General features: G+C 51.2%; 1 protein-coding gene across 9 annotated transcripts in view; it reads right to left on the reverse strand.

The window, feature by feature from the left end:
- Positions 1 to 25607, reverse strand: part of SCAPER (S-phase cyclin A associated protein in the ER) — a 165864-nt gene that overhangs the window by 18539 nt on the left and 121718 nt on the right. For 8 of the 9 annotated variants that reach the window (XM_036355330.1, XM_036355336.1, XM_036355332.1 and 5 more), the window contains 5 exons: positions 22556 to 22679; positions 12582 to 12814; positions 9703 to 9858; positions 2323 to 2560; positions 460 to 609 (listed from right to left, as the gene is read on the reverse strand). In XM_036355330.1, the coding sequence (XP_036211223.1) occupies positions 460 to 609; positions 2323 to 2560; positions 9703 to 9858; positions 12582 to 12814; positions 22556 to 22679 (901 nt within the window). The remainder of the gene's footprint in view (positions 1 to 459; positions 610 to 2322; positions 2561 to 9702; positions 9859 to 12581; positions 12815 to 22555; positions 22680 to 25607) is intronic. The other variant, XM_036355333.1, reaches the window with a different exon arrangement.

Below are 25607 nucleotides of genomic sequence, written 5' to 3' on the forward strand. Positions count from 1 at the left end.
TAAAAGCAAAACGACTCAGGAGCCTGCCTCAGGTCCCCTCCACCACCACCAGGCAGGCGGCCTCTGACTCCCGGGCGGGTGGGGGAGGCCGAGGGCCGGGAGCAGTGCCATAGGGGCTGGAGTCCTGGCTGCAAGGTGCCCAGTAGAAAGAGGCTCTACCTCACCACAACAAGAAGTCTGCGGAGACAGCACCAGAATCCCGTGGCAGGAGAGCAGGTACCGCTGTGTGGCTTAGCAATGTTTTATTAAAAACATTTTCGTTGTCCAGCTCAACAAGGGGCCCTACTGTTAATCTAAGGCTGATCCAACCTCTCTGGAGAGAAGTCAGGGACTTCTCGACTTCCCTGGGGCTGCTGGAGGCCCTCACCCAGGCCAGATGGGTAAGCCTGCCTTTACTCACTCCCATACCTCACTCTCAGAGCTGGGGGTGCAGCCTCCGGAACCTTCCGGGCCTCTTACCTGGTTATCCGGGTGGTTGACAGTGAAGTAGCCCACGCAGACGATGACCTCGTGAAGCAGGCTCTCACAGGAGACGTGGCTGCAGTGGCCCAGGAGGGAGCTGGCGATGTGCCGGAACGCGAGGGACAGGCCCTCTGCCCCTACGACAGACTGGCCAAGGCAAAGGGCAGTTAGCGCTCCCCCAGCGGGGCCAGGCTGCGACCAGTGAGACCGCCGCGCTCTGCCACGGCCGGAGCTGGAGAAGCGCGTCCAGCTTCTGAGCACAAGGCTCAGCAGCCCCTCGGGGACCCTTGTGCTAACAAGTGACTGTGATAAACGCGGGGTTTAACCTGCACAGGGACAGAAGGCAGAGCAGAGCAGACCAAATGCCTGGGCCACACGGACAAGACACCTAAGCAGGGTTATTTCTTCCCTTTTTAGGAAGTTATTTTTTCTCTTTGTACAAATAGTCTCACTGTGAAAAATTTGGAAAAATATCAAAATACGAAAAATCGCCTGTAAATCTATCATTTAGCTAACTTCCAATACTTTTTTTCCTGGAGAAAACATTTTCTTGTACACAGGGATACAAATATAATTCTAATTATTTACTTACGTTCAAATAGAAAGGAAACATAAATAACTAGTTATTACTCAAATACACAGCTCTGTGAACCCAAGGCTCCCAAAAGAATGTAAAACACCCAGCCATCAGCCCCTGTCCCCCCAAACCAGCCCGCCCCCCCCCCCCCCCAGCTCCGAGGCTTCCAGGGCCCCTCTGAGGGCTGGGGCGGTGGGCGGTGGGCGCGCGGGAGAGCAGGGTCTGCCTGCACAGCCGGGCTTCTATTTAATAAACATGTCAGACAGACAGAGTGACAGGAGGGCAAAGGGGAGAGGTGAGCCCACAGAAAAGGCCCGCAGCCCACACTGGAGGGAAGCCCACTGCTGGCTACGGGAAAGGCAGCGCTTTAAACACATCTGTGATCTGAGGTCGTGGCCGGCTTGAAGCAGGCCAGGTCGGTGGCGGCTGGGAAGTTTCCCTGAACGCGCTTTGCCTGTTGGTGGTGAACAGCCCTGTGAGGAGTGCCGTCGACACACAATGACTGCTCGGTGTGAGAGCGTCTTCTGTCTCGGTGTCACTGCCCTGAGACAAAATGTTTCCAGTCCCAGGGAGACTTCGGAGGCTCCTGCCCTTTAAATCAAGCAGTGACATCTTCTCGCTCAGCCCTATTTAATTAGCTGCGTCCAGCATGCTGCGACCCCGTGCCCTCCATTTAACCTTACTGATAAGTGCAGGTCAAGGGGCACGTAAGTTTGAATATAAAAATTAAACCAATTTTTCAAGAAACCTATATTTCCTTTTTAGCCAGAATTAATGGCCTAGTCAGTACATTGATTTGTTTCTTGAGACCACCTTCAATTGTAAAAAGTGTCAGACTAGACGATATACAATATCCGGGACCTCAGGGCCATCTGTGCCACCATGAATTCAGAGTGAAACCACACTCTGTACTGAAGGGACAGAAACATTTTGACAGCCTTATTAGTATACAATGAAATGGAGACTGGAAAACATCCTAATGAAACACGTTACTACTGCACGGTGAGGCTCACACAGCAGCACCCAGCTTTGCCGCTGCGACACTGAACTTCCCCACGCAGCGTGGCCTCTACCCTTCACCCCACAAGCTGCGCCGGTCCGCATTTCTCGAGGGCCTACTGCGTGCGGGCGCGCGGTGTCCTGCATGTGACCCTCAGCCTTGTGAGTTCTCTCTTTATCGCAGTTTATTCCTCGTGCCCAGTCCGGAAGAAGACCCTCCCATCCTAGCTGCACTGCACATGAACTTGTGGTCGGTCACACCAACACCAGCCAATGTTTCGTACCTGAAAAGCGGGCAGGTCAAGAGCCGCAAAGCTGTTGAAGAAACGTAAACTCTGAATGGCCACCTGGACCGTGTTCTGCGAGTAACTCTCCTTGGGGCTGGCGGTGCCGGGGTCCGAGACGGTGCCGTGGAATAGGATGCAGTAGAGCATGTGCAGGACGCCCGCGAGGTCCGTGGCCTGAAGAGCCGCTGTCAGTCCCGTGAGGTCCTGGCGATTGCTGTCGAATATGCTGTACGACCTGCAAAGAAACACGCAACTCTTCACCTCTGCTTCCGGGACGGCAGCATGTCTGCCGGTCGCGTGGAGCAGGACGAGCAGGCGCTGAGAGCACACCATCTGAGCTGTTAACAGGGAGCAAGAGCCCTCGAGGCACCCCTGCCGCTGTGGACACTGAGCAAGCGCCGCCAGGGCCGAGGTCGCCACCAGCCTCCGGTCTCCGAAGCCGGTAGCCCTGCTCTGTTAGGTTCCAGGTCTGGACAGAGTCCACGACACCGCTGGGACCAGAGGCCAAAACCAGCATGGCCTCCTCAGGATGCACAGAGGGCACCAGGGGAGGCAGCTCTCAGGCAAGAGGCCTCACGACCCACGGCTGTGCTGGGGCCCTGTGGTGGGCAGACATGGCACCCCCCTGGGGCAGTTTCATCATCAGGGCAGGGCAGGGCGTGGGGCCAGACTCCCGAACAAGCATCTGGATGAGCGTCATGCAAACGACCAGGAATCGGCTGAGCAGCCACGGGGCAGCATGTGGGGGAGCCAGAAGCACGTGCTGGGAAACGAACTCCTGGAGCCAACGTGAAGCCAGGGTTTGCACACCCATCGCACCCCTCAGCTCGGGCCCCAGGAAGCACCGACTGACCAGGAACCTGCAGTGCTCGTGCCACGGCTGCCAATCATTCACTCACCCTCCCCCCCACCCCCCACAGGGAAACGGCACCCAGATTGCCCCCTGAGGAGCCATCTCCAGGACCCAGTGACTAGGTGACAGGCTTTAGGTCATACAGACGTGCTGGTGGCACGGGCAGGGGCTCCCAAGGACTTTGAAGGATGACCTTTTTCCCCCTCCATGCCTCCTTCTCTGACATCAAATCTCGGATGAACTGAACACTGTTAAACGAGTACACAGACTGCAGTGTAACCTTGCATCATCGTGGAGAAACTTTCTATCTTACGGGACTCAATGACAACAAAAAGTTAAGAAATCGCATTGATTTGCTCACGGGCACCTCAGAACCTTGCACGCTGGGAGTGTGTGTCCGTTGGCCCTTCCTCCCCCCACAGCCAGAGAGGTGGGGGTCAGACCCTGACGGGAGACGGAGCAGAGACTAATGCGTCTGAGTTTATTATATAGGTTCCAACAAGGGGTCTGTGTTTGTTTAGCACCGACTGCCTCTGAGAGCCAGTGACAAGTCAGAAGACATTTCTGCCCGAAGCCTCGGGGATGAGTGACATTATGCTGCCGAAAGTCCTGCTGCTGTGAACGAGAAGGCTGCCCCCGCCCCCCATCACTGCTGGCGCTGCTTTTAAAGGGACTGTCAGCACACCCACATGCAGGTATTCAGGAATATGGCTTTGACATTTAAGGCGCCTTAATACCTAGTCTTTCCAAGCATTTATCAGATGACATGAATTCACTGCTATTACTTTTTCAAAAGAGTAAGTATAAGAAAAAAAAGTCAGTAAAGTCATCAGAATTCGTCCCCCTCTCCCTACCCCACTCCATTACTGAGGGAAACGCTAATCATAGCTCATAAAGAAACACACCCCAAGATCTCTGGCAACATTCTCCTGATGGAGTGAAAATGGTCCTTCAGAAAAATCGATCGAGTGAGCGTCCAAGAACTCGGACGGAATGGAGACGGCTCAAGGCACACACGTGTCACTGCTTCAGGGAGAAGACCTTTCCCTGCAGGGCGGGGGTGGGGGTGGGGGCGGGCGGGTGCTGCACGGGCATCACAGCCGAGTGCAGTCCCGAGGGGGCTCGAGAGAATGTTTACTTTTGATTTAGTCTGAAATGCAGATCATTTGTCCACGAACAGGCCACTGGCTTCTGTTGGTCTTAACTGTCAGTTATAATCACTTTAAGCCTGAATGTTTATAATAAAAAAGGTAAAAGGCCTCATTCATGTCAGGCATAAAGTTTTCTTTTAAAAATACATGGAAAACCTAAAAAATCAGATCTGAAATGTTGTATGTTACACTCTGAGATCTTCTCAGTTTTATCAGATTTTATTTTATTTTTGTTGTTGTTAATACTCACCTGAAGACATTTTTCCATTGATTTTTAGAGACAGTGGAAGGGAGGGGCAGGGACAGAGAGAAACATCGATGTGAGAGAAACACATCGATCGGTCGCCCCTCCTGTATGCTCCCAACCAGGGCCAGGGATCGAGCCTACAATGGAGGCATGTGCCCTTGACTGGAATCGAACCCAGGACCCTTCAGTCTGAGGGCGGACGCTCTATCCACTGAGCAACACCAGCTAGGGCTGGATTTAAAGTGTTTTTGTTTGGTCTCTAGGACTCGAGGTCTTAGTGGCATATTCATGTCTGCTCATTAGAAAGCCAAATCCAATTAGGCAAACTATCAACCCCCTGAACAGCACCTGAAACCCGACTTCGCCTTAAAGAAGAGCACGCGGGGCAACAGCTGCGTCCCCTGTGAAGGCACCCCCAAACCCGGATGTTAAACCACGTCCGTCCCAGGCCCTGCTGGGCCCCCACGCGCAGCTGGGACAGCCCCTCCCCGTCGGCTCCCGGCCTGCTTGCTGTCGTCCCCTGGTCCCTGGATCCCTGGCCTGCTGACATCCACCCTCACTCCTTCAGGGCGGGGACCTTCTGGACCGCTTTCCTCGCCTCTTGGATTTGGGCCTGTTCACTCCTTTGGTCCTGGAACCCAAGGCATCTGTGTGACCCTCCTTTAGCCAGGACCCCAGAGAACTCCCCGCGGAGGTGCCAGGTGGGGTGGGGGGTGAAGTCACTGACTCTCCCAACGATGACTCTGAGCTCCCCTGCTCCAGGAGAAGCGCGCTGCGGCTGCGGGCGCCTAGGACCGGGGTTTTGGGGAAAGCGAACTGTGTGCTGAGGAGGTGGGAGGAGCGGAGGGTGCTGGCAGGTGCGGTCCTGGTCGGGGAGCCTCTCGGTGGGCGTCTGTACCTCTGTAGCTTCCGCTTCCTCATCGTCCCTTCAACAGCCACGGGCTCTGGGCTGGCTTTGCCTGGTTCTGCCGATATTTGGGGCCTCTCTCATCTTTGGGGTTTGGCCGTGAGGCTGAAGGAACTCTGCCAAAGGCTCCGCCGTGCTGCCAAGGAAGGCACCTGCTCCCACCGGGCGAGTAACGGAGGAAACGGTCACGTGGGGGCTGCCTGGTGACCCCCCCCAACCCTGTCTACACAGAGTAAACAGGAGCCCCCCTACTTTTAATAATCAGGTGATGCCACTCGCCTGCTTCATCTCCTCCGCTGGCTCCCCATCCCACTCGGAAAAACCCAAACGTCTGATCTGTCCTCGTCTGGGCCCTCCCTCCCGACTCCCTCTCTGCACCTCCTTCCTCGCACCAGGGCAGGCGCTGCCTCCTGTGTCTGGGAGGCTCCACTGCAGCCGTGGGGGCGCTGGCAGCCCCCTCCTGCTCGCGGGAGCCCAGTGCCCGGGGTTTTCCCTGACTGCCTCCGTCTCAGCTTCAGGGTCGCCTCCCAGAGGGGCTGCCCCTGCCCACTCCACCTACAGAACAAACGCTGTCGGCAGCTCACACCTTCCCTGCACCTTCATCGTCTCACTGGAACCTCCTGACGACCTGGGAGGCACTAGCATCACTACATCCGTCTCAAAACCCGGCTAAAGCCAGTCCTCCCGTCCTCATGCTTTTCTGCGTGATGTCGTTGTTTTCTTCTTCGTTTCCTTTTTCAACTCTACATGTTGCAGCCCCTCCTGTCTTCCAAGGCCCCGATTGAATTTCAGTTGCTCCAGAAAACAGTTCATTCCTTCAACTAAGCTGACCTCGCCCCTCTGACCTCCGTCAGCGATTCTGCTCTAACCGGCAGTGCTCGGCCCGGGTACCTCACCTCCGCAGCGCCCTCCGTCTCACACCACGGGTCTCCGTCTATGTAACTTCTTTCCCTTTCTAGCTGACAGGGTCCTGAGGACAGGAGCGATGTCTGAGTCATCTCTGGGTTCTCCACGCCTAGCTCAGGGCCTGGCACAGAGAAGTGCTGCATAAATATTTATTTAATGAATGAATGAATAATTCAGGCAGGCGGGGACAGTTTACCTTTGCCTGAACAAGCGGCTTTCAAGCACCCTTAACACTTGAGAGGCATCATTTGTCCCCACAGAATTAACGGGCTGACGCAGAGATCCTCCCTCTCTCTTCAGGGCAGGTTTCCAGGGACCTTGGGTAGAACCCACTTTGTTACTGTAGCTGATGGCTATGAAGATGGAAACCACAAATACACGTAACGACAAACATCTTTCTGTGTGAAAATATTCCAGAGTCCAGCACAGTCTTCACCAGCAATTAGAACTGGCCGGGAGCAGGGCTGTGCCTCCGGACCGAGGACCCACTGCCCCCGCCCCTCGCTGTGGGGCCCCTGCCGCCGAGTCTGGAAAGCCTGCCGACTAAGTGGAGGCCGTGTGGGCTGGATTCGGTCGCTCAGGCCTGTCCTGGCCCTGCCAGCTGGGCTCAGGAGCCAGGGCCTGAGGGGCTCAGTGAGCACCGCTGGGATCTGAAAACCATCCTTTTCTCTTGGACCGAGAATGGAAAATTGGTAACAGTGAAGGCCAAAGAAATAGGCGCTCCTGGAAGCCCTCTTACAGACGCTGGGTTCTGTTAAGTGACGAAGAAGGGCAGTCTGTGAACAACTCACCAGGGGAATTCTGGCATAAAACCTCACATAAAACCAGTCCTTTTACTAGAAGATCACAATCTCAACTTCTGCTTCAATGCAAGTTCATTGTTCACCAAGCAGTGCTTTTCTCCCCACCCCGGAGCCAGGATTAGCCGTGCACATTCTCACACCCAAGTGGTCTCCCCGAGAGCCAGGGAGAAATTAGGAGATTAAGGGCACAATGGCAGCAGGCTCAGGCCCACCTGCTAATCGCCCTCCCACAGGTGGCCACCAGCAGACCCAGGCCTGTGCTCTCAGGCGGGCACTTAATTATCTCAGGGCGGGCGCCGTGCAGGGGGCAGGCTCGGGGCCTCTGGCTCCTCTGTCTCTGATTCCCGCTGGGCTTAAGGTCACACCTTCCTGGACGCTGCGGGGCTCCTGCGGCCCAAAGAGGCGCCAGTGCATGCCTCCCAGTCACCGTAGCCACACGCGCTCCTGACCCGGCTGTGACCTCGCGGACACTGAGTCACACAGGTAACCAAGTGCTTGCAACAGGCTGCTGCAGTTTACAGTTTAGAAATATAATTTCACAAAGAGGGGAAGTAGAGCGACATGGTCTGTAAGTATTAGAGGTACTGGTGGTGCCAGAAAACGCGGGGGATTAAAGGAGGGGAGGAGAACAGTAACCAGGGGTCACTGCTAAGAAGAAAATTATATTGGGTAAAATGGATTAAGAATTCTTAAAAACAACCAAGAGTTAATCACTAATTTATTTAAAAATCCAGTTGCATTTAGTTCACCGAAACAATTGTACTTCTCTCTGCACGTGCGCACACGCACAGACACACACACACAGACTTCAGTCTGCTGGGACAACCCTTAGGCACGTCTAGGGGGCCTCCATGGAGAACGCTGACACTGCCTAGGCTGGGACTGTACCACCTACCACTCAAACATTTCAAGTCAGACCCTTGAGTCATTCTGGATCCCTCCCTTCTGTCCTCCTCCCTCGTCCTCCAAGCCAGGCACGTCCCTCCCACTCACTGTCCCCACAGGCCCCCGCCACCCGGTTCCTCGTGCACTTTTCAGGGCCGGGCGTTTTGTAACAGAAATGTGGTCCTGTCGCCCCTCGGAGACAATCCAATCCCCAGGGCGTCCACACCTCCCGTCGGTCTCCCTCTCGGCGCCCAGAGCTCCCCTGTGTGGGGCTCATCTAGTACCTCACCTGCCACTCTCCTCAGTGCCCGTTTGGTGCAACTCCCTCAAGCTGACTGTGCCGTGCACACAGAAGGGGTCCCCTGGGGGAAGGGACAGCATGGGGCGAGCGGGTGGCACACAGCCTCTGTGTGGTGTGTGGGCACCTGCTCTCTCCGGTCACAGACCCACGAACAGCACTCCCTGTGTGCCCACCGGCTCAGGAAGGGAACGACTAATGGAGCGCTGGCTGCAGGCCGTGCCTGGCTCCCCGACCCTCAGTCTTCATCTTCACGGGCATGTGATTGGGGTGGGTGAGACTCAGGAAGAACAGGTGGCTTAGGGGTCCCACGCACAACACAAAGAATGTGGAGAAGGTTCATTTTAGAAAAAAATTCTGTCTTTTAAGATATTCTGAATACAGTCAGTGGCATTCTGTGTACACTGAATATGGATAATATTTCTTTAAGCGTGTAGACTTTAGAAGTTTCAATAATTAGTTTTATTCTTTTTTGTATGTTTTTATTGATGTCAGAGAGGAAGGGAGAGGGAGAGAGAGAGAAACATCCACGATGAGAGAGAATCACAGATCGGCTGCCTCCTATATGCCCTCCACTGGGGATGGAGCCCGCAACCCAGGCATGTGCCCTGACCGGGAATTGAACTATGACCTTCTAGTTCACAGGTCGATGCTCAACCACGGAGCCCACCGGCTGGGGCAATAACTAGTTTTATTCTTGAAAAGCCCCTAAAAAATGATTTGTATGCAGTGTTGCTTGTAATTTAATTGTAAGGAAATTATTTTACTGAAAATCCTCGTATCCCGGAGGCGAGTCCCATGGCCATCGGAAACGCTGAGTCGCCCCTGCGATGGGGTCATCGGCCTCCCGGAGGACTGCACACCCGCTACAGTCATACCCGCGGGTCACGTGTGACTTCAGGGAGCCACTGATTTTGGATGGTCCTCCCCTTATTCACGGGGATCCCGTGGAATACGGGGCAAAGGGGAGAATAAACACCCCCAGTGGCGGTGAACCCGGGCGGCACCCCAAGGCTGTGCCGGGCTGAGGACCTGCCTGGTCGGGGCGGGGCTTTGTCGCTGACGCACCGACGCACAGAACCGCCTGACTCCTCTGGCTCCGCTGGCCTCTCAGGTCTTTCCCATCAGCGAGTCAAGTTTATGACGCCAACAAGGAAAACAGACTCTGACAGGAGGCTCAGCCAATTTCCATAAGGGCAGAGGCAGGACCACAAAGAAGGGGCCAAGATGACCGACCACCTGCCTCCCTAGGAAATGACCCCAAATTCCCAAAATTTAAGAGAAGTTTCACAATTTCAGTCCAGACGGACCTCAGGAGGCACCTTACCTTCCGCTGAGAGCCCAGCACAGCGTGCAGGCGCCCTGCAAGAGGCCGGCCGCGTGCTGCAGCAGCGAGGCCAACCTGGGGTTCTCGTCCACCGGGCCCTGCACGGACAGGAAGCAGCCGCACAGCTTGTGGACCAGGCCGATGCTCACCACGTAGCTGCAAATGCAGAGAAGTGTCAGCACCTGCACAGGCTGGCTCACCTTCCCTTCTAGACCCACCTGACCCAACAGAAGCCAGGTCCTCAAACAAGCAAGCAGAACACACGTCTGAGTAAAACTCCTCAAGCGGCCCCTTCTTGAAGGTTTAGTCCTGAGGAATGAGCTACTTCTATAAGTGGTTCTCTTCTCTCTGAGTTACTCCACGAAAGTGACTGAACGGATCACCTGGCCATCCGTGGGGTCTGGAGCCTGACAACAGCTGGAAGCTGTGTGATGACCTCTGCACTCCTGAGGTCAGTACTTCCTAAACTCCGATGCTGCCCACACACCCTGTTCAAACTGACACCTCTACTGCCAACTGCAGGTTCCCTGTTTAAAACCCTGACACCATGAGGTACAGGACCAACAGTGAGATGCTCGCTGCTTTCTGCTCTGAGAAGTGCCACCCTAAGAGCTGACAGTTAAGGAGGCACCGTCATCTTTCCAGTCCATTGCAGTTTCCAGAGCTGCTCATCACAGTGGAAGAACAGCAGCAGCTGTTGTAAGAGTCCTCAAAGCAGCAATCACTGAAAATAACATGTAAGACTATAATGACCTCGGAGATCACCTTAGCTTAGACGGTTTATTCTGACTCAGTGCTACTGCATTTACATGTATGAAAGGACAGGACTACGCATGTAGCCATTCTGAACATCAACACGCTAACTTCCAGGGATGCATGTGAAGGAGTCGATGCGTCTGCTCCTAAGTGCATCCCATCCCCTCTGGGTAAGGAGGCGAGTCTGAGGAATCACTCATGTTTGGAGCCTCTTCCAAGTTCACAGAAGGTGCAGGATCCTGGATGCCCGCCTGCTCCTGCGGCACCAGGAGTGTGTTCCCCGGCTATGAGCAGCGGCTCGTGTCGACACCGGGAAGCCTGTCCCCTTCCAACGAGGAAAACTCACAGGCGGCCATGCAGGCACGGAGGTCGCATGGCGATCAGATCTAACAGAATCAAACCTTGTATTCGCTCAGAACTTCCCGATTTAGAAAGTGTGTTTGCATGACCATCAGTGAACTGTCTTCACAGCCCACAGGGAGCGGGCAGTGGCCGCCTGCTTCCCGTGTTTATCCTGGAAAGACAGGCCCACGGACATGCCCAGCGTGTCCCCCCTCCCCACCCCGTGGCCGGGGGGCCGTTAGTGTTGTGCCTCCTGCAGAGCCTGTGCTCGAGGACAGGCTGAGCATCGTCTCCGTGGCAACAGGGGAAGTCCCGGGGGGCCCATGACCTGTGGGGGACCCCTCAGCACCTTCGGGGAAGCTGGCTATGACCACGGGAAGAATCTCTTTCCACTGGGCTATTGGCCCTGAGAGACGGGAGTCTGGGCTTGCTGGTGGCCCCTTACTAGTTACATGCAGAACCCACACTGACAGAAGCAAGCAGAGACAGCAGAAGAAAGAAAAGAGGCTCAGGTCTGTAGATTCAGTACAATCCCTCAGCGAAAATTCCAATGGCATTTCTTACAGAAACAGCAAAAACAATTGCATGGAACCACAGAACACACCAAATAGCAAAGCAGTCCTGACAAACAAGCAGAGCTGGAGGTGTCGCACGCTGAGTCCCACATATTACAAGCGACGGCAATGGAAGCAGGGTGGTCCTGGCATGAAGACAGGCCCCTGGACATGAGCATCATGGTAGAGTGTCCCCTCACATTTACAGCTGGTACGTCACCTATTAGCCAGCAAGGGTTCCCCTGATCAGCACTGCACACAGTGGTACCTATGAAGGCAGGTGTATTAAACTCGGAGGGGAGGCGGGGCAGGGAGGACAGGAACGGCGCACACAGCTCGGATGCCTGGCTGCCAGGGCTGAGCCAGTGGCCCCGGCCAAGGAGGAGTTTGGAGCAGCCACCACTCTGGCCCGATGGAGGGTGAGGGGCAGCAGCAGAGTAGGAGCCGGAGCTTCCGGCTTCCCTGTCAGAGCACAGCAGAGCCAGTGGTCACAGGGAATGGGGTAGCAGGGGGGGTTTCACCAACCCAGACGTCCCCTGCCCTGGTCGAGGTGGTGGTGCTCTGAGAGCCAAGCACCCGACACAGCAGAGGCAACCACCCTGCTCCCCGCTCCCTGAACCCAGGCTACCACTCCTAACCCACAGTCATTCCCCCCAAACCCCCCTCCTCGTGCAAGTAGCTCAGGTAAGAGAAAACAAAAACTTGGGCTATAGCTCCATCTACTGGAAAACAAAAGAAAGACTAGTCATTATCAACCTGCTCAATTGTTATAGTCAAAACAATGCCTTTCTGAGCATTTCCTCTCCTACAGGGCTGCAAAGCCTCCTCCACTCAACACTTTACATCAAATGGGAGCTCCATAAATGGCAGCTGTTGTGACTGGTTAAGTCTGCACCAAATTTATAGACAGAGATGATCTGGGATAGAAGGATTCTCAGGAATTCTCTGAGTTGAAAAGAGCTGACAGCAAGAACGTTATAAAACCTGGACACAACATATTCATATCTTAAAATATCTAAATAGCAAGAATGACAGATGAGCACCAGCTACAGTCCTTTTCATTAATAAGTGCTCCTTTTCTCTACACAATGTCGCGTATTCTCTACCAGGAATGAGAGGATGGTGTTGTGAGAACCACTGCCATCACATGGGCCCTGAGATTTAAATTACCTTAACTTTTTTTTTTTTAAACAAAGAAGAAAGTATTTTAAAATCTAGCCATTTTACCTGATGAGGTCTTGAACGCGACTGTTAAAGGCATCACCTGGTGAGGGTCTGTTTTTCGTTTCCTCCGTCGATGTCTTTGGTGTAGCTGGCCGGCTGTTTCCATCCGGTCGACTGGCAATCAGGCAGCCAAAGACCATAGAACTGACTTTGAGAAGTCCAGCTGTCAAACCTTCAAAAACTTGCTTATTTGTATTTCTCCCCAAAATAGCATTATTCTCATCTGGAACATAAACCTAGAAGGAAATAAATACAGTAATTATGTTTAAGTAAAACCACCAAAAATGGACAGAGATGATGTGGAAAATTTCCGGAATCATAAATAATTTTGAAATTCTAGAGCTGGCTCTCTGAATGTGCGAGCGTTGGCTGTGAAGTCAGATTGCTGAGTTCAAATCTCAGCTCTGCCCTCGCTAGCTGCATGACCTTGAGTAGGTCTACCTCCACCTTCAGTTTTCTCACTTGTAAAACAGGGGTAACAACAGCTTCTTTTTTTAATCCTCACTTGAGGATATTTTTTCCATTGATTTTTATTTATTTATTTTTTAAAATATATTTTATTGATTTTTTACAGAGAGGAAGGGAGAGGGATAGAGAGTTAGAAACATTGATGAGAAAGAAACATCGATCAGCTGCCTCCTGCACATCTCCCACTGGGGATGTGCCTGCAACCAAGGTACATGCCTGCTGGGGTCCAACCCCAGCAGGTCCAGGGGTCCCCAAAGGTGTGGACGGAGTCGGCGAAGAAGGAATGACACAGAGGCAGCGTTCAGGTGATCATCATGGCCAGGTTCCTCTAGCCAGGTTCTGTAGCCATGTTCCCTCGCTAGGTTCTCCAGCCAGGTTCTGTGTCTAGGTTCTTCAGTCAGGTTCTGCAGGTTCTGTCTAGCATCTTTTGCCATGTTCTCTTGCTAGGTTCTGCCTCTAGGTTCTGTGTCCTGTTGTCTTGTTACATCTGTATTTATACCAGTTGATTTTAATCCTGTCAATTTCTATTGCAAAGCTTAGGGTGTTTCTTATCTCCATTTCAGGGAGTAAAGATTATGTAGCTTAAGTGTGACTGTTTGTAGTTAAAGTGATTAACTACCCGCCTAGCACTTAGTTAAGGGGTTTTATTCCCTCCTTAGCTTCAGGGGAAAATCCCTACCTGGGGAAACAACCTTTCTCGGAGAGGTGACCTTGGTTAAAACACATAGAGCCAAGAAGGGAAGCAAACATATTAAGAACACTATGCTATATATGCCAGGTCCCTTGAAACATATGCTGTGCAGATGTTTCTTCCCTGCAGCGACTGTGTCAAGCAGCAAGGATGGACCGGCTCCCGGCACATGCCCTTGACCGGAATCGAACCTGGGACCCTTCAGTCCGCAGGCCGATGCTCTATCCACTGAGCCAAACTGGTCAGGGCTCCATTGATTTTTAGAGAAAGTGGAAGGGATAGGGGAAACACTGGGAGAAATATTGATGTGAGAAAAACACATCGATTGTTTGCCTCCTGCACAAGCCCTGACCAGGCCTCAGGTTGGGGAGGAGCCTGCAACCCAGGTACGTGCCCTTGACCGGAATCGAACCTGGGACCGTTCAGTCTGCAGGCCGACGCTCTATCTACTGAGCCACACCAGCCAGGGCTAATTCACTATTTCATTGGGGCTTTCAGCCCAATGTTATAAACACCATTTGGGCAATTTCTCATAAAGTAAACACAAACTGAAAAGCTTCTCTGACAACCTGGCAGTCAGACGAAGAGCCTGTGGCTCAGGCTGGTCAGGTCCGGGGTGAATCAGAGCCCTGGGCTGCCCTTCCCTTTCTCATCATGATTCCTATTCCTAACCGTCTCAGTCAGTCTCACATCAACTCAATCACATCGTCATGGTTTTCCACATCTTTTTTTCCCCCTAATTTACTCACTCAGTATTGATCCTTACTGCTGAGAATGGAGTTTTCTTTTGCTTATTTCATCCAGGAAAAAAATTCAAAAGTGCCTGAATTAATTCAAGGAGGGGCTTATCTTTAGTGAGACCAGAAGTTCTTTCCAATCTTCAAAGCGAGATTCGACACAAGGAACCTTGAGGAGAACTGGCTGCACTGTGCAGGTGTTCTGGTCAGGCAGGGCTCTGTCCTGTCTTCTGTCAGCTGAGTATCGGTCACGTGCCCGGGTGAGAGAACCCGGCGCTTGTGGGACACCGAGTGCTGAAACGCACCCAGCTCTGGTGTGCTCACGGGCCAGCACCGGAGTCTGAACTTCCTGCCGCACAGCTGCCAGCGAGGGCCTTTAGGGAAGGTGTGCAAGCCCACCGCCTCCCCGCCAGCCCCGGCCCTGTCCACTGCACACCTGGCCCACCGGAGCCTGGAGCGCATTCCCTCCGGGTGGGTGGTCTATGGAGGGCAGGGCAGGCGACCTTCCCAGCAGGCGCAGTACTTGTAACTACCCTGCTGGTGAGCACAGGCCTGGCCTGGGAAAAGCACCGCTGTGAGCTCTGGCTCCTGGCAACCTGCTCCTCAGGCAGAATGTAAAACCACAGCCTCTCGTCTGTGGATGGAAGGGATTCCCTTCGTATATTTATGCAGAGCACACTGGTACCGTCACTGTCTTACTCTTAATGTACCAGCAAACTACAATGTGATTTCATGTGTGTATTCTTATCACAAAATCTTCCCTTTCAGTCTTTTTTATTTCTCCATCTTCTATTTAAGGAAACCATGATCCAAAGAAGCCACCGGGACTGGAGTAAGTGCTACGCGCTTATTCTAAATCCATTCCAAGGAGAAACCCAATATTTATGGGACCAAGCCCCTGAGGCAAAGTGTTTTAGCAAAATTAAATTAAAGTCATCTTCGCTTTTAAAAGACAAGCTCAGATTCTTTCCCCCCCACTACCTCCTACCACCAAAGTGGTTTCAGGAACATTCTAAATTCTTTTTTGCAATACAGAAAGATGCTTTTATTAGCGGTATAAATCCATCCTCTGTAACATGATTCCATGAGAGAGAAAATTAACTTGGTAATCAGTGGTAATTCTACCCAACTGATTTTTAGCATTGTGAAGTCGGGTCTACCTATATTTAGTTGTATGGTGTGTTCGCAACGGTCAGAAGATGAGTTAAGTTCACTGAGAACCAACAGGGGACTGACAGTTTAGAAGCGCCTGTCAGGACACTGGGAGAGTTCAGGGGGAAGGAAAAGCACGGTGAAGGGTCCCGGCAGCGGAGCAGGTTTCCACATGGTGGTCACTGTTTCATGTCCCTTGGCAAACTGTCCTTGGACATACAACAGTCCTCTCACATTGGTCTTTTATAAAACATCTATGCTCGTGTCATATTGTACATAAAACCACAGCTCATAACGGATATTAACCATGATGATTTCCTTGGCTTGAAAGTATAAAAGGAAACTGCATGGGAATGGCTAATAAGTTTTCAATATTATCTTTGTAAAATTTCTACAAACAATAAAGAGGACATAATATTTTATTCAAAATGTCATTATCCTTTTAAATGTATTTATTATGCCTTCCAGTCTCTGTTTATGTATATATTTTAAGTAGCCAAAGTCCTAAATAATATAACTTTAGCAAACTTTATGGTACAGGCCTCAGTAGTCATAATGGTTTTAAATTTCTTTGTTATAAATGTTGAGTCAGATTCTTCTGCTGGTGTTTTCCTCTCTTGCACAGTTAAAGCCCCAAAGCTCACAAAGCCAACCAGGCCCTTCCCGACCTGTGCACGGCCCATCGCCTCCAGCTTCTATGCCACTCGGTGGTTCTCTCCCTGAATCCTCCTCCCCCAGGCAGGCTTGTGACGCGCCCCCCACTTCCTCTAGGTCGCTACCTAATGCCACCACCTCCATAAGCCTTCATACACTACCTTTTCTTTTAAAAGATGCCAAGCTGCCAGAAAAGCCACGGAATAGCATACAATGAACTACACTCTTCTACACAGATTCGTTAATTGATGTCATTTAGCCACATTTGCAAAAGCATATTTTAAAAATAAATTTGATTGTAAACCACCTATTTTAAGTGTGTGCACTAATAAATTTTGACAAAAGGAACGTACCTGTGCAAAACCATCATAATCAAGAAACAGAACATTTTCATCGCCCCCAGAATTCCCTGTGCTTCTTCCAAGTCAATGTCCTCCTCCCCAGGGCCCTGGGCACACCCATCTGCTTTGTCTCATCGTAGGTTATGTGGCATTTCCGAGCATTTCATATTACGGGACCATAAAAACAGGTAGACTTTAATCTGGCTTTCCCCCCACCGAGTAATGCTTCCTGAATTATGAATAACTCATCCATGTTGCTGAGAATATCAACAGTTCATCCATTTTTGTTGCTAAATATTATTCCAGTGTATGGATTACATCTGTTTGTCATTTCACCTGTTGGTGGACATGTGTGCTGTTTAGGAATGTAGTCATTTATGAATAAAATGTCTAATATCATTTTTGTGCAAGTCTTTTTTTTTGGTGGGGAATGTTTTCATTTTTCTTGGGTGAATAGCTAGGAGTGAGACTACGGGGAGGCAGGGGAAGGGCATGCTCGTAAGACACTGCCGACCCTAAAGCACACGTTTACAACACAGGATCTGTGAAACCGCATCGCCGAGACGCAGGAGAAAGCACGCGACCATTCAGGGAGCCTACACCTTGCAGTGGTCGCCACGAAGACGCACCTGCTGCGCCGAGACGAGGCGTCCACGGGAGCTGATGCTGCTGCCCCCTCTCCATGCAAATGCTGCTCAGGTGAGAGCGCCTGGGCAGGAGCAGAGGCCACCAGGACGCACGCTGTTCGCCCACTTCCCACCTCCCATAAACCCCACGAGAGCTTAGCGGCCTGAGTGACCCTTAATGTCTGGTGTGACTGTTCTTCCACTGACTGGAGAGCCAGGCCCCGAGTGCAAACGTGAAGGCGCTGCACGGGCCTCAGGAGGCAGGCCGCCAACGCGTCCCTGCAGGTGCTGGGAGGCCTGTGGGCTCCTCTCCGTCCACCGTCTCCTCCCCGGCCCTCCTGCTCCGTCTCACTCTCCTCCCAGGCCCCCCTCTTGCCCCTGCTTTCGGATGCACGTGCCCACGTGTACGTGGGGGAGTCTCAACCTCAACAGGTTCCTTCACCTCAGGCTTCTGCTCGCTGCTCTTCCCTCTGCCAGACACAACGGGAAGAGGGCTGTTTCCTTCCACCGCTGGCGGAACCCCCTGTGTCCTCCATCGCTGAGGGAACCCTCCGTGCCCTCCACCGCTGAGGGAACCCTCCGTGCCCTCCGTCGCTGGCGGAACCCCCTGTGCCTTCCATCGCTGAGGGAACCCTCCGTGCCCTCCACCGCTGAGGGAACCCTCCGTGCCCTCCGTCGCTGGCGGAACCCCCTGTGCCTTCCATCGCTGGCGGAACCCTCTGTGCCTTCCATCCCTGAGGGAACCCTCTGTGCCCTCCATCGCTGAGGGAACCCTCTGTGCCCTCCATCGCTGGCGGAACCCCCTGTGCCTTCCATCGCTGGCGGAACCCTCTGTGCCTTCCTTCGCTGGCGGAACCCTCTGTACCTTCCATTGCTGGCGGAACCCTCTGTGCCTTCCATAGCTGAGGGAACCCTCTGTGCCTTCCGTTGCTGGCGGAACCCTCTGTGCCTTCCATCCCTGAGGGAACCCTCGGTGCCCTCCATCGCTGAGGGAACCGCCTGTGCCCTCCATCGCTGGCGGAACCCTCCGTGCCCTCCATCGCTGGCGGAACCCTCCGTGCCTTCCGTCGCTGAGGGAACCCTCTGTGCCCTCCAATGCTGAGGGAACCCTCTGTGTCCTCCATCGCTGGCAGAACCCTCTGTGCCTTCCATCGCTGAGGGAACCCTCTGTGCCTTCCGTCGCTGGTGGAACCCTCTGTGCCTTCCATCGCTGAGGGAACCCTCTGTGCCTTCCGTCGCTGAGGGAACCCTCTGTGCCTTCCATCCCTGGCGGAACCCTCTGTGCCTTCCATCCCTGGCGGAACCCTCTGTGCCTTCCATCCCTGATGGTACCCTCTGTGCCTTCCATCCCTGATGGTACCCTCTGTGCCTTCCATCTGCAGTTTTCTTCCTGCAGCTACACTTTGCCACTGAGCATCTTCTATCTGAGACTCGCTGAAGACTGCAGGCCATGGTGGAGGATGTCCCCCGGTGGTCAGCTTGATGCCGCACCGTCAGTCACACCACGTCTCCTCGCGAGCTGCAGAGGCGCTGCTGGGCTCTTGCTGTGGCGTCAGGTGCAGCAGACACTGGGTTTGTGCATCTGGTGATGTTCACCGTGACCCCGCGACAAGGTGGTGTGAACCAGGTTTTTCCACCATAAACGTACTCTCACTTTGTAATTAACAATTTTGTAGGGATACTTTTTGTATGTTGGATATTAACTCCTTATCTATTTATCTATTTCCCTCATTTCTTAGGTTGCCTTTTCACTTGGTGATGGTCTCCTTTGCTGTACAGAGCCTTTTAGTTTGACACAGTCCCATTTGTTTGTTTGTTTGCTTTTGTGGCTTGTGCGTTTGGTGTCATACCCAAAAAAACCACTGCCAGAACCAAAGCCATGGAGCTTTTCCTTGTGTTTCCTTCCAGGATTTAAGTCGTCAATCCATCCTGACTTCATATCCCGGGGATGGCTTCATCCCTGTGCAAGTGGCCATCAAGCTTTCCCCTGCACTTGCTGAGACACCATCCTTCTCCCTCTGTGCAGTCTTGACAGTCAAGGGTTAGTTGAACACGCGTGGGTTTACTTCTGGGTTCTCTGTTCTGTTCTGTTCTGTGGGTCTATTGGTCTGTTTTTAGGCTGGTTTTCTCTAATTTTATTTTTTTGAGGTTTCCACAGTGATTTATTGTTCATTATTTTAACAACGTTTACATGAAGACTGTTCACAATTAGGCATCCTCAAACACTTTTGCCACAATGCCTGCTTTTTAAATAACACCGATGAACCGGGCAGCGGTGTCCCTTCCTGATGAGGCCTGTGGGTGTCGGGGGCCCGCCGATAAAAGTCCCTTTGACAGATGTTCTTGGCTCGGTTCTCTCGCCGTCATCCTGTCCAGCGCGTCCTGAGACCGGCTTCCGTATTCAAGCAGGCCCAGCGCCACCGCCTTGTAGCTCCCGTTCATGTCGTGAGGAAGCTTCTTTGCCGGGTTGCAGCAGGAACGAGATGTCTTCGAGTAAATCACCACACGCCATCAGAAATGGTTTCCTGGAGTCTGTCCTCAAGCCCATCCTTGCTGAACACTTGTGACTCTGTGTCCTTATTCTGGAGGCAGTTCCCTCACAGCAGGTTTCTGGCATTGTGGTCACATCTACAGCTGTGCGTGAATACTGGCTCCGATTCACGGGAGCAGCTGCCGGCTTCCCCAAAGGCGGTGACGTGCTGTTCCCCATCCGCAAGGCCTCCCTGTGCGTGCTGCACCCCCACAAGGGCCGCAAGCTGCCAGGTCATGGTCTGAGCGCGGGGCCCGTAGCGAACGGAGGGGACACAGGAAAACGGACCCGGGAGAGCCCGCCTCCAACGGCAGGCCCCCAGTTTTCTCTAATTTTCATGATTTCCTCCGTATGCATTCCCTGAGCTTAGTCTGTCCTTCCATATTTACTGGCTCCTTGAGGTGTAAAGTTAGGTAGTTTGAGACACGCAGGTATTTATTGCTATAGACTTCCCTCCTAGCAATGCTTTTGCAGCATCCCATAGTTTTGGTATATTATATTTTCATTTGACTCAAGGTATTGTTTAATTTCTATTTTAATTTCTTGGCCCCATTTGTTTTTCATGAGTGTATTGTTTAATTTCCATGTATTTGTGAATTTCCCAGTTTTCATTCTGCCATTTATTTCTATTTTCATTGCACTGTGGTCAGAAAATACGGCTGGTGTGATATCAGCCTTCTTAAATGTACTGACGCGTTTTGTGTTTCTGTGTGGATTTCTTTGGGTTCATCCTAGTTAGGGTCCACTGGACTTTTTGCATCTAGATATCCATTTCCTTCCCCAGATTGAGAAATTTTATGCTCTTATTTCTTTAAATACGCTTTCTGCCCTTCTCTCCCGCTCTCCTTCCCCCTCTCCCTCTCTCCCCTCCCCCGTTGAGACTCCCTTTGTGCATGTATTGGTCTGTCGGGTGGCACTGCATAAGCCCCGTAAGCTTTTGTCACTCATTTTCACTCTTTTTTCGTTTAGTTCCTGCGACTGGGTGATTTCAAATGAGTTGTCTCTAAGTTTACTGATTCTTTCCTCTATAAGATCAAGTCTGCTCTTGAACTTGTCTAATTTTCCAGTTCAATTATTGTATTCTTCAGCCCCAAAATTTCTAATTCTTTTTGAAAGGAGGAAATGAATACTGAGCCAATAAAATGAACTATTCTGTAAACCTGATTTGAATTTTCCAATCTTTTCACTCTTGTCCTTTTTCTGGTCTAAAATTCCACATTATATGTAACTGTCAGATCTTCTAAGTCTCCTCCAATCTGTGACAGTTCTCCAATCTTTCCTTGTCTTTCATGACATTGACACTTTTGAAAAGTATCCATCAGTTATTGCGTAGAATGCCCCTTACTTTGGGTTTGGAGACCTAGGTCTGACTCTTGGCTCTGTGATTTACTAATGATGTAGACCCTGGCAGACCAACCCCTCTGGGACTCAAGTTTCCTTATCTGTAAAATGGGATAACAATACGGACTTTATGGTTAAAAAATTAAATGAGGCAATATATATTAAAATGCCTGGAATATAAGGCCACACAACACTAAGTCTTTTCCCCTGGTCCCTGCTTTTTAACTATTTCTGATAGAAATTTGTGCCAAAATGTCTTGCCCATATTTTAATGCCTTCTTTTATAGGTAAAACCGAATGTAATTTAGCCTCAAGTGATGAACCTGTGTCAGCACCATAAACAGCCACCATTGTGTGTGCAACCAACAGTTCTAGTCTCCCTGTCAGGGTGCCTGCATATTGGGCTGCATCATGCACTTTCTGAGTTTCAGCTGGAGACACGTGGGGATCCGTTTATTCACACGTATACTCATCCCCGATGCACTGAATCTACAGGCCCTGTGTTAGGGTCTTGGTGACAGTAAGAAGTCCTTGCTGACTTTATGGCTAGGAGGGGAGACGGGCAAGTGAAGGGGTCATTACAATCCAACGTGATTAGTTCTATGGGAGATGGGTGCCGAGGCGTACATGAGAAACCCTAGCCTGGGCTCGGGGAAGGTTTCAGGGAGAAGGGGCCATTGTGTTTCAGGTCAGGCCTGCAGAATGTGTAGAAATTAACCAGATGGAGGAGGAAGGAGAGCAAAGGCATGCAGCTTAGAAACAACCATTACAACTATGTGCTGAGTAAAAGGAAATCGGCCTGAAGAATAAATCCCCTGCTGTGACTTACAGCGTGAGCGCGGGGCGTGCCAATACCTCAGGGACTCAGAAACCTCACCAGGAAATTTCTGGCCCAGGGCTGTGTTCTGGAGACGTAAACCTTGGAATATTGCACTGAGCTTACCTGTTTCAACATCTGTGAACTGAAGTATAACTTAAGGTTACAATTGGCTGCTTGTTCCCATCTCAAAAGTAAAACTGACAGAGGCATTTCTTGCTTCAAAAAAAAAAGTTAATGGCCATCAAATATTCCTTTTTACACTGGCCCGTCTGCTGAGCTGGCAGAGGTCTGCAGGCCTTCCCTGCTCTCCCTTCCGCAGCACTCACTCCTGGGGCCTCACAGGTTTGGCTTTGAGGCCAACGGACTCCAAAGCCCCGGTCTAACCGGGTCAAGGTGTGGTCTTGGCAAGTGATGCGGTGAATTATCTTCCCTCTGAGCTGAGGGGAACCCAGTACGAGATTTTCCAATGAAGAGGCTCCTCTGCTGGCCCGTTTGATTCTCCCAGTCATCTCTGCTGTGTTTCTCACCTGGAGAGCGAGTGAATTCTTTCCCTTTCTCCACAGGGAACACTTCCCGAACCTTAACTACTTCCAACTCAAAGCAACACTATTACATACCGTCAGCTGGTGCGTCAGGAGGTCCATTAAGAAGGTAATCTTGTTACTGAACAGCACGTCGGCGCAGTTTTCCGGGCAGTTACTGCAGGTGAGGCTGTAAACATGGACTGCGCTGCAGAGAGACCTAACGGGGAGAAAACACCTCGAGTAAGCCCTCAGCAGCCCTTCTCCACACGATTAAATACGTACAACGCCCGGCACAGAGCATCGGGCGGGGGGGGGGGGGACGCCCTAAGAACAAGCCAGGTGCGAGGTGCCAGGCCCCCACTACATGTGAGAGGCTGTAACTTACACCCAAAGCCCGTGTTCACTCGCACCTACTACAGGCCTCACTAATTTCTTATCTGCAGCAGGAGACATGGAGCACACTCACCAGTGCGTCTGATAATGTCTTCACAATCTAAGGTCAGATAATACCCAGGACCTTTGGGACCAGATGTCTTTGAATAACACCCGGAAAAAGGACGGGCCAAAGCTCCTGCTGCCTTGCCTCTATTTGAAAAAACTCTACTGGAGGTTTTTATTTTTCTTAATGATTTATGAGAATTCCCTCATTATAACTATAACAAAGGGTTAATACAGGTTCGTAATATTTTCTCCAGTTTACCTAATGCCTTTCATGTTACTTATATCATTTTTCAGGTATTTTTATGTATGAAAGCTACACAATTTTTTTCTTTAGAATTTCATTTTTCTTCCCTTCCCTTTGTCCTTTAAAAACTTCTTCATTATGATACATTTGTATCCAGCCATTTGTATTCATTTTTCTTAAATTTTATCACCATATGTGGAAATTTTATGGCTTCATAATTCACGATCAAATCATTTAGAATTTCCTTTGGCATGAGGCAGAAGCCTAAGTTTGTTCCCCACATTAAAAACATTACGGAACAATCTACCCGCTCTCCACTGGTTTGAAAAGCCACCTTTATCATGCTATACAGGGCATACTCCCTGGCTCCTAGACTAAGCGATAACTGGCCAAGCACTGGGCCCGTATCGCGCTGTTTGTGCGCTGTGGCTCCACAGTAGCATGAATGTATGAAACTGCCGATCCCTAACGCCTTAAAAAGTGAGGCACGACAGTAGAATGACATGTGGAACTTTACAGCTTTATAATCTCATCCTATTTTCCCTTTGGCTTTGACCTATAATTCTATGGCCTTGACTTTTAAATTTCTATTTCTCTGTTTCATTCCATACAGTCCCCAAAACTTGTCAAAAATCTTTTGTGGGCTAGCACAAGGCATATACAGACACACAAACATCAGAACGCAAACAACGCCTGGTGTGGGATTCTGTCCTGATCTGACGTGCTCCGTGCTTTCCATGGAAGGACACACTCAGCGGTGACGTGTGCAACGCCATGGCCTCTCCACACGCTTATGCTCACAAACTCTCCCAAGAAACTGCCACAAAGAAACTCCTTTCTGACGAGAAAAGAAGGGGCAACAACCTCAAGGTCAGGAAAGACCTGTCCACTCAGCAAAACCCGTTTGAAAGGCCGGCTCTGTGTGAGCAGCACCTGTCTCAGAAAGGTCACTTCCGGGAGCCCAGCCTGGGTGGTCTGCCCGAGCCGCCCTGCCTGTAACCTAAGACTCTAAGGCCTGGGAGCAGTCTCTCTGACGTCAGGCAGAACGCCCCAGATTTTAAAAGTGTCTCCTCAGGGACGTTACAGCCTACTGTCCGTTCTGTCAGAAGTGCATGTGCGTGGGCTGAGACAAAGGCTCTCTGCCCCATGTCGTCAGGGCACCACCAGTGAGGCCCATGTCAGCTCCGCCTTCTCACTGAACAGGTGTCCTCTGAAAAGCAGAGGACAGGAAAGTCGCCACCAAACCGGGTACTTCGGCAACAAGAACAGGAACACATTTAAATACGAAAAGGACAGTGCACCTCAGATACTGAGATGAGCACCGAAGACTTTATAAAACAGCTGAACAGAAAAGCCAGGAGGTGGCCGCCAGGCGGGTCTGCCAGGACAACGTCGTCAGCACGTGGCTCTCACGCAAGGCCGTCTGCAGCAGGTACGACTGACCAGGAGACACTGTCCACCAAAACCCACCGTCTCACACTGATGTCAAGAGAACAGACATTTTCAAGCAACTGCCATGGGCGTTAAGAATCCAGAAGCCCAATCATGTTTTAATTTTCCAAGTACCTTTGGTTTACACTCAGCATTTAATAAGTAGAATGCAGTTTACCTGTATTATCATTCCCAAGCTATGTTTTGTCTTTGTAGAGCTCCAAACTAACTGGTATAGATGCACTGGGTGCACCAAGTGAGCTGGGCGGCCCTCACAGAAGGGCCTGGGACCCAGGCCGGGGAGGGGCCCACCCTGCAGAGGAGGCGGGTTCCAGCTGCCCCGCAGGCTCGCCAGGACGCAGCAGTGCAGCTGGGTATTTTAAGTAATTTAACAGGCACGAGGAAGTCTCGTACTGCAGTTTTAATTTGTACTTCCTGATGATGTTGAGAGCTTTTCATATGCTTATGTGCCATCTGTGCATCTTCTTCGGTGAAGAATCTATTCAAATCTTTTGCACATTTATTAACTTTCAGTCTGTGATGGAACCGCAGCAGCTAAAACAGTTCCTGGTCATGGCAGCACTGAGCCCACGCTGACTGGCAGGATGGAGGCACGATACTCTCTCCTGCACCCACACGAGGCCATGTGGGAAGTTTGCAAACACGAAGGACAGCGTAGGATCTATCTCTGAGCTCGTGTCTATACAAAGTAGAAAGACTCTAGTATGTATTTTTTGAACCAATGAATCTCGAATGCTAAAACGACCTGGAGTCTTTATAGAATGCTACCAGAAGAGTGTTAACTGATTATGCTTATAAAGTTATTTGTCGCAGGAAGAAACGTTTCCAGTGGAGTCTCATTTTCATAGTGTTCAATGGGTCTGCTGCAGCAAAGAGATTTCAGATGTATAATATTGGTCAGAATAAAATATATTGAAAAAAGGAGAGAAAAATAGTACTTGACATGGAAAATGTATTTAAAAGAAGTTCTATATGTGGTCTTTCATATATGGGAATCTTTTAAAACTG

Source organism: Myotis myotis, unplaced genomic scaffold, assembly GCF_014108235.1.
Source record: "Myotis myotis isolate mMyoMyo1 unplaced genomic scaffold, mMyoMyo1.p scaffold_m19_p_22, whole genome shotgun sequence".
NCBI lineage: Eukaryota > Metazoa > Chordata > Mammalia > Chiroptera > Vespertilionidae > Myotis > Myotis myotis.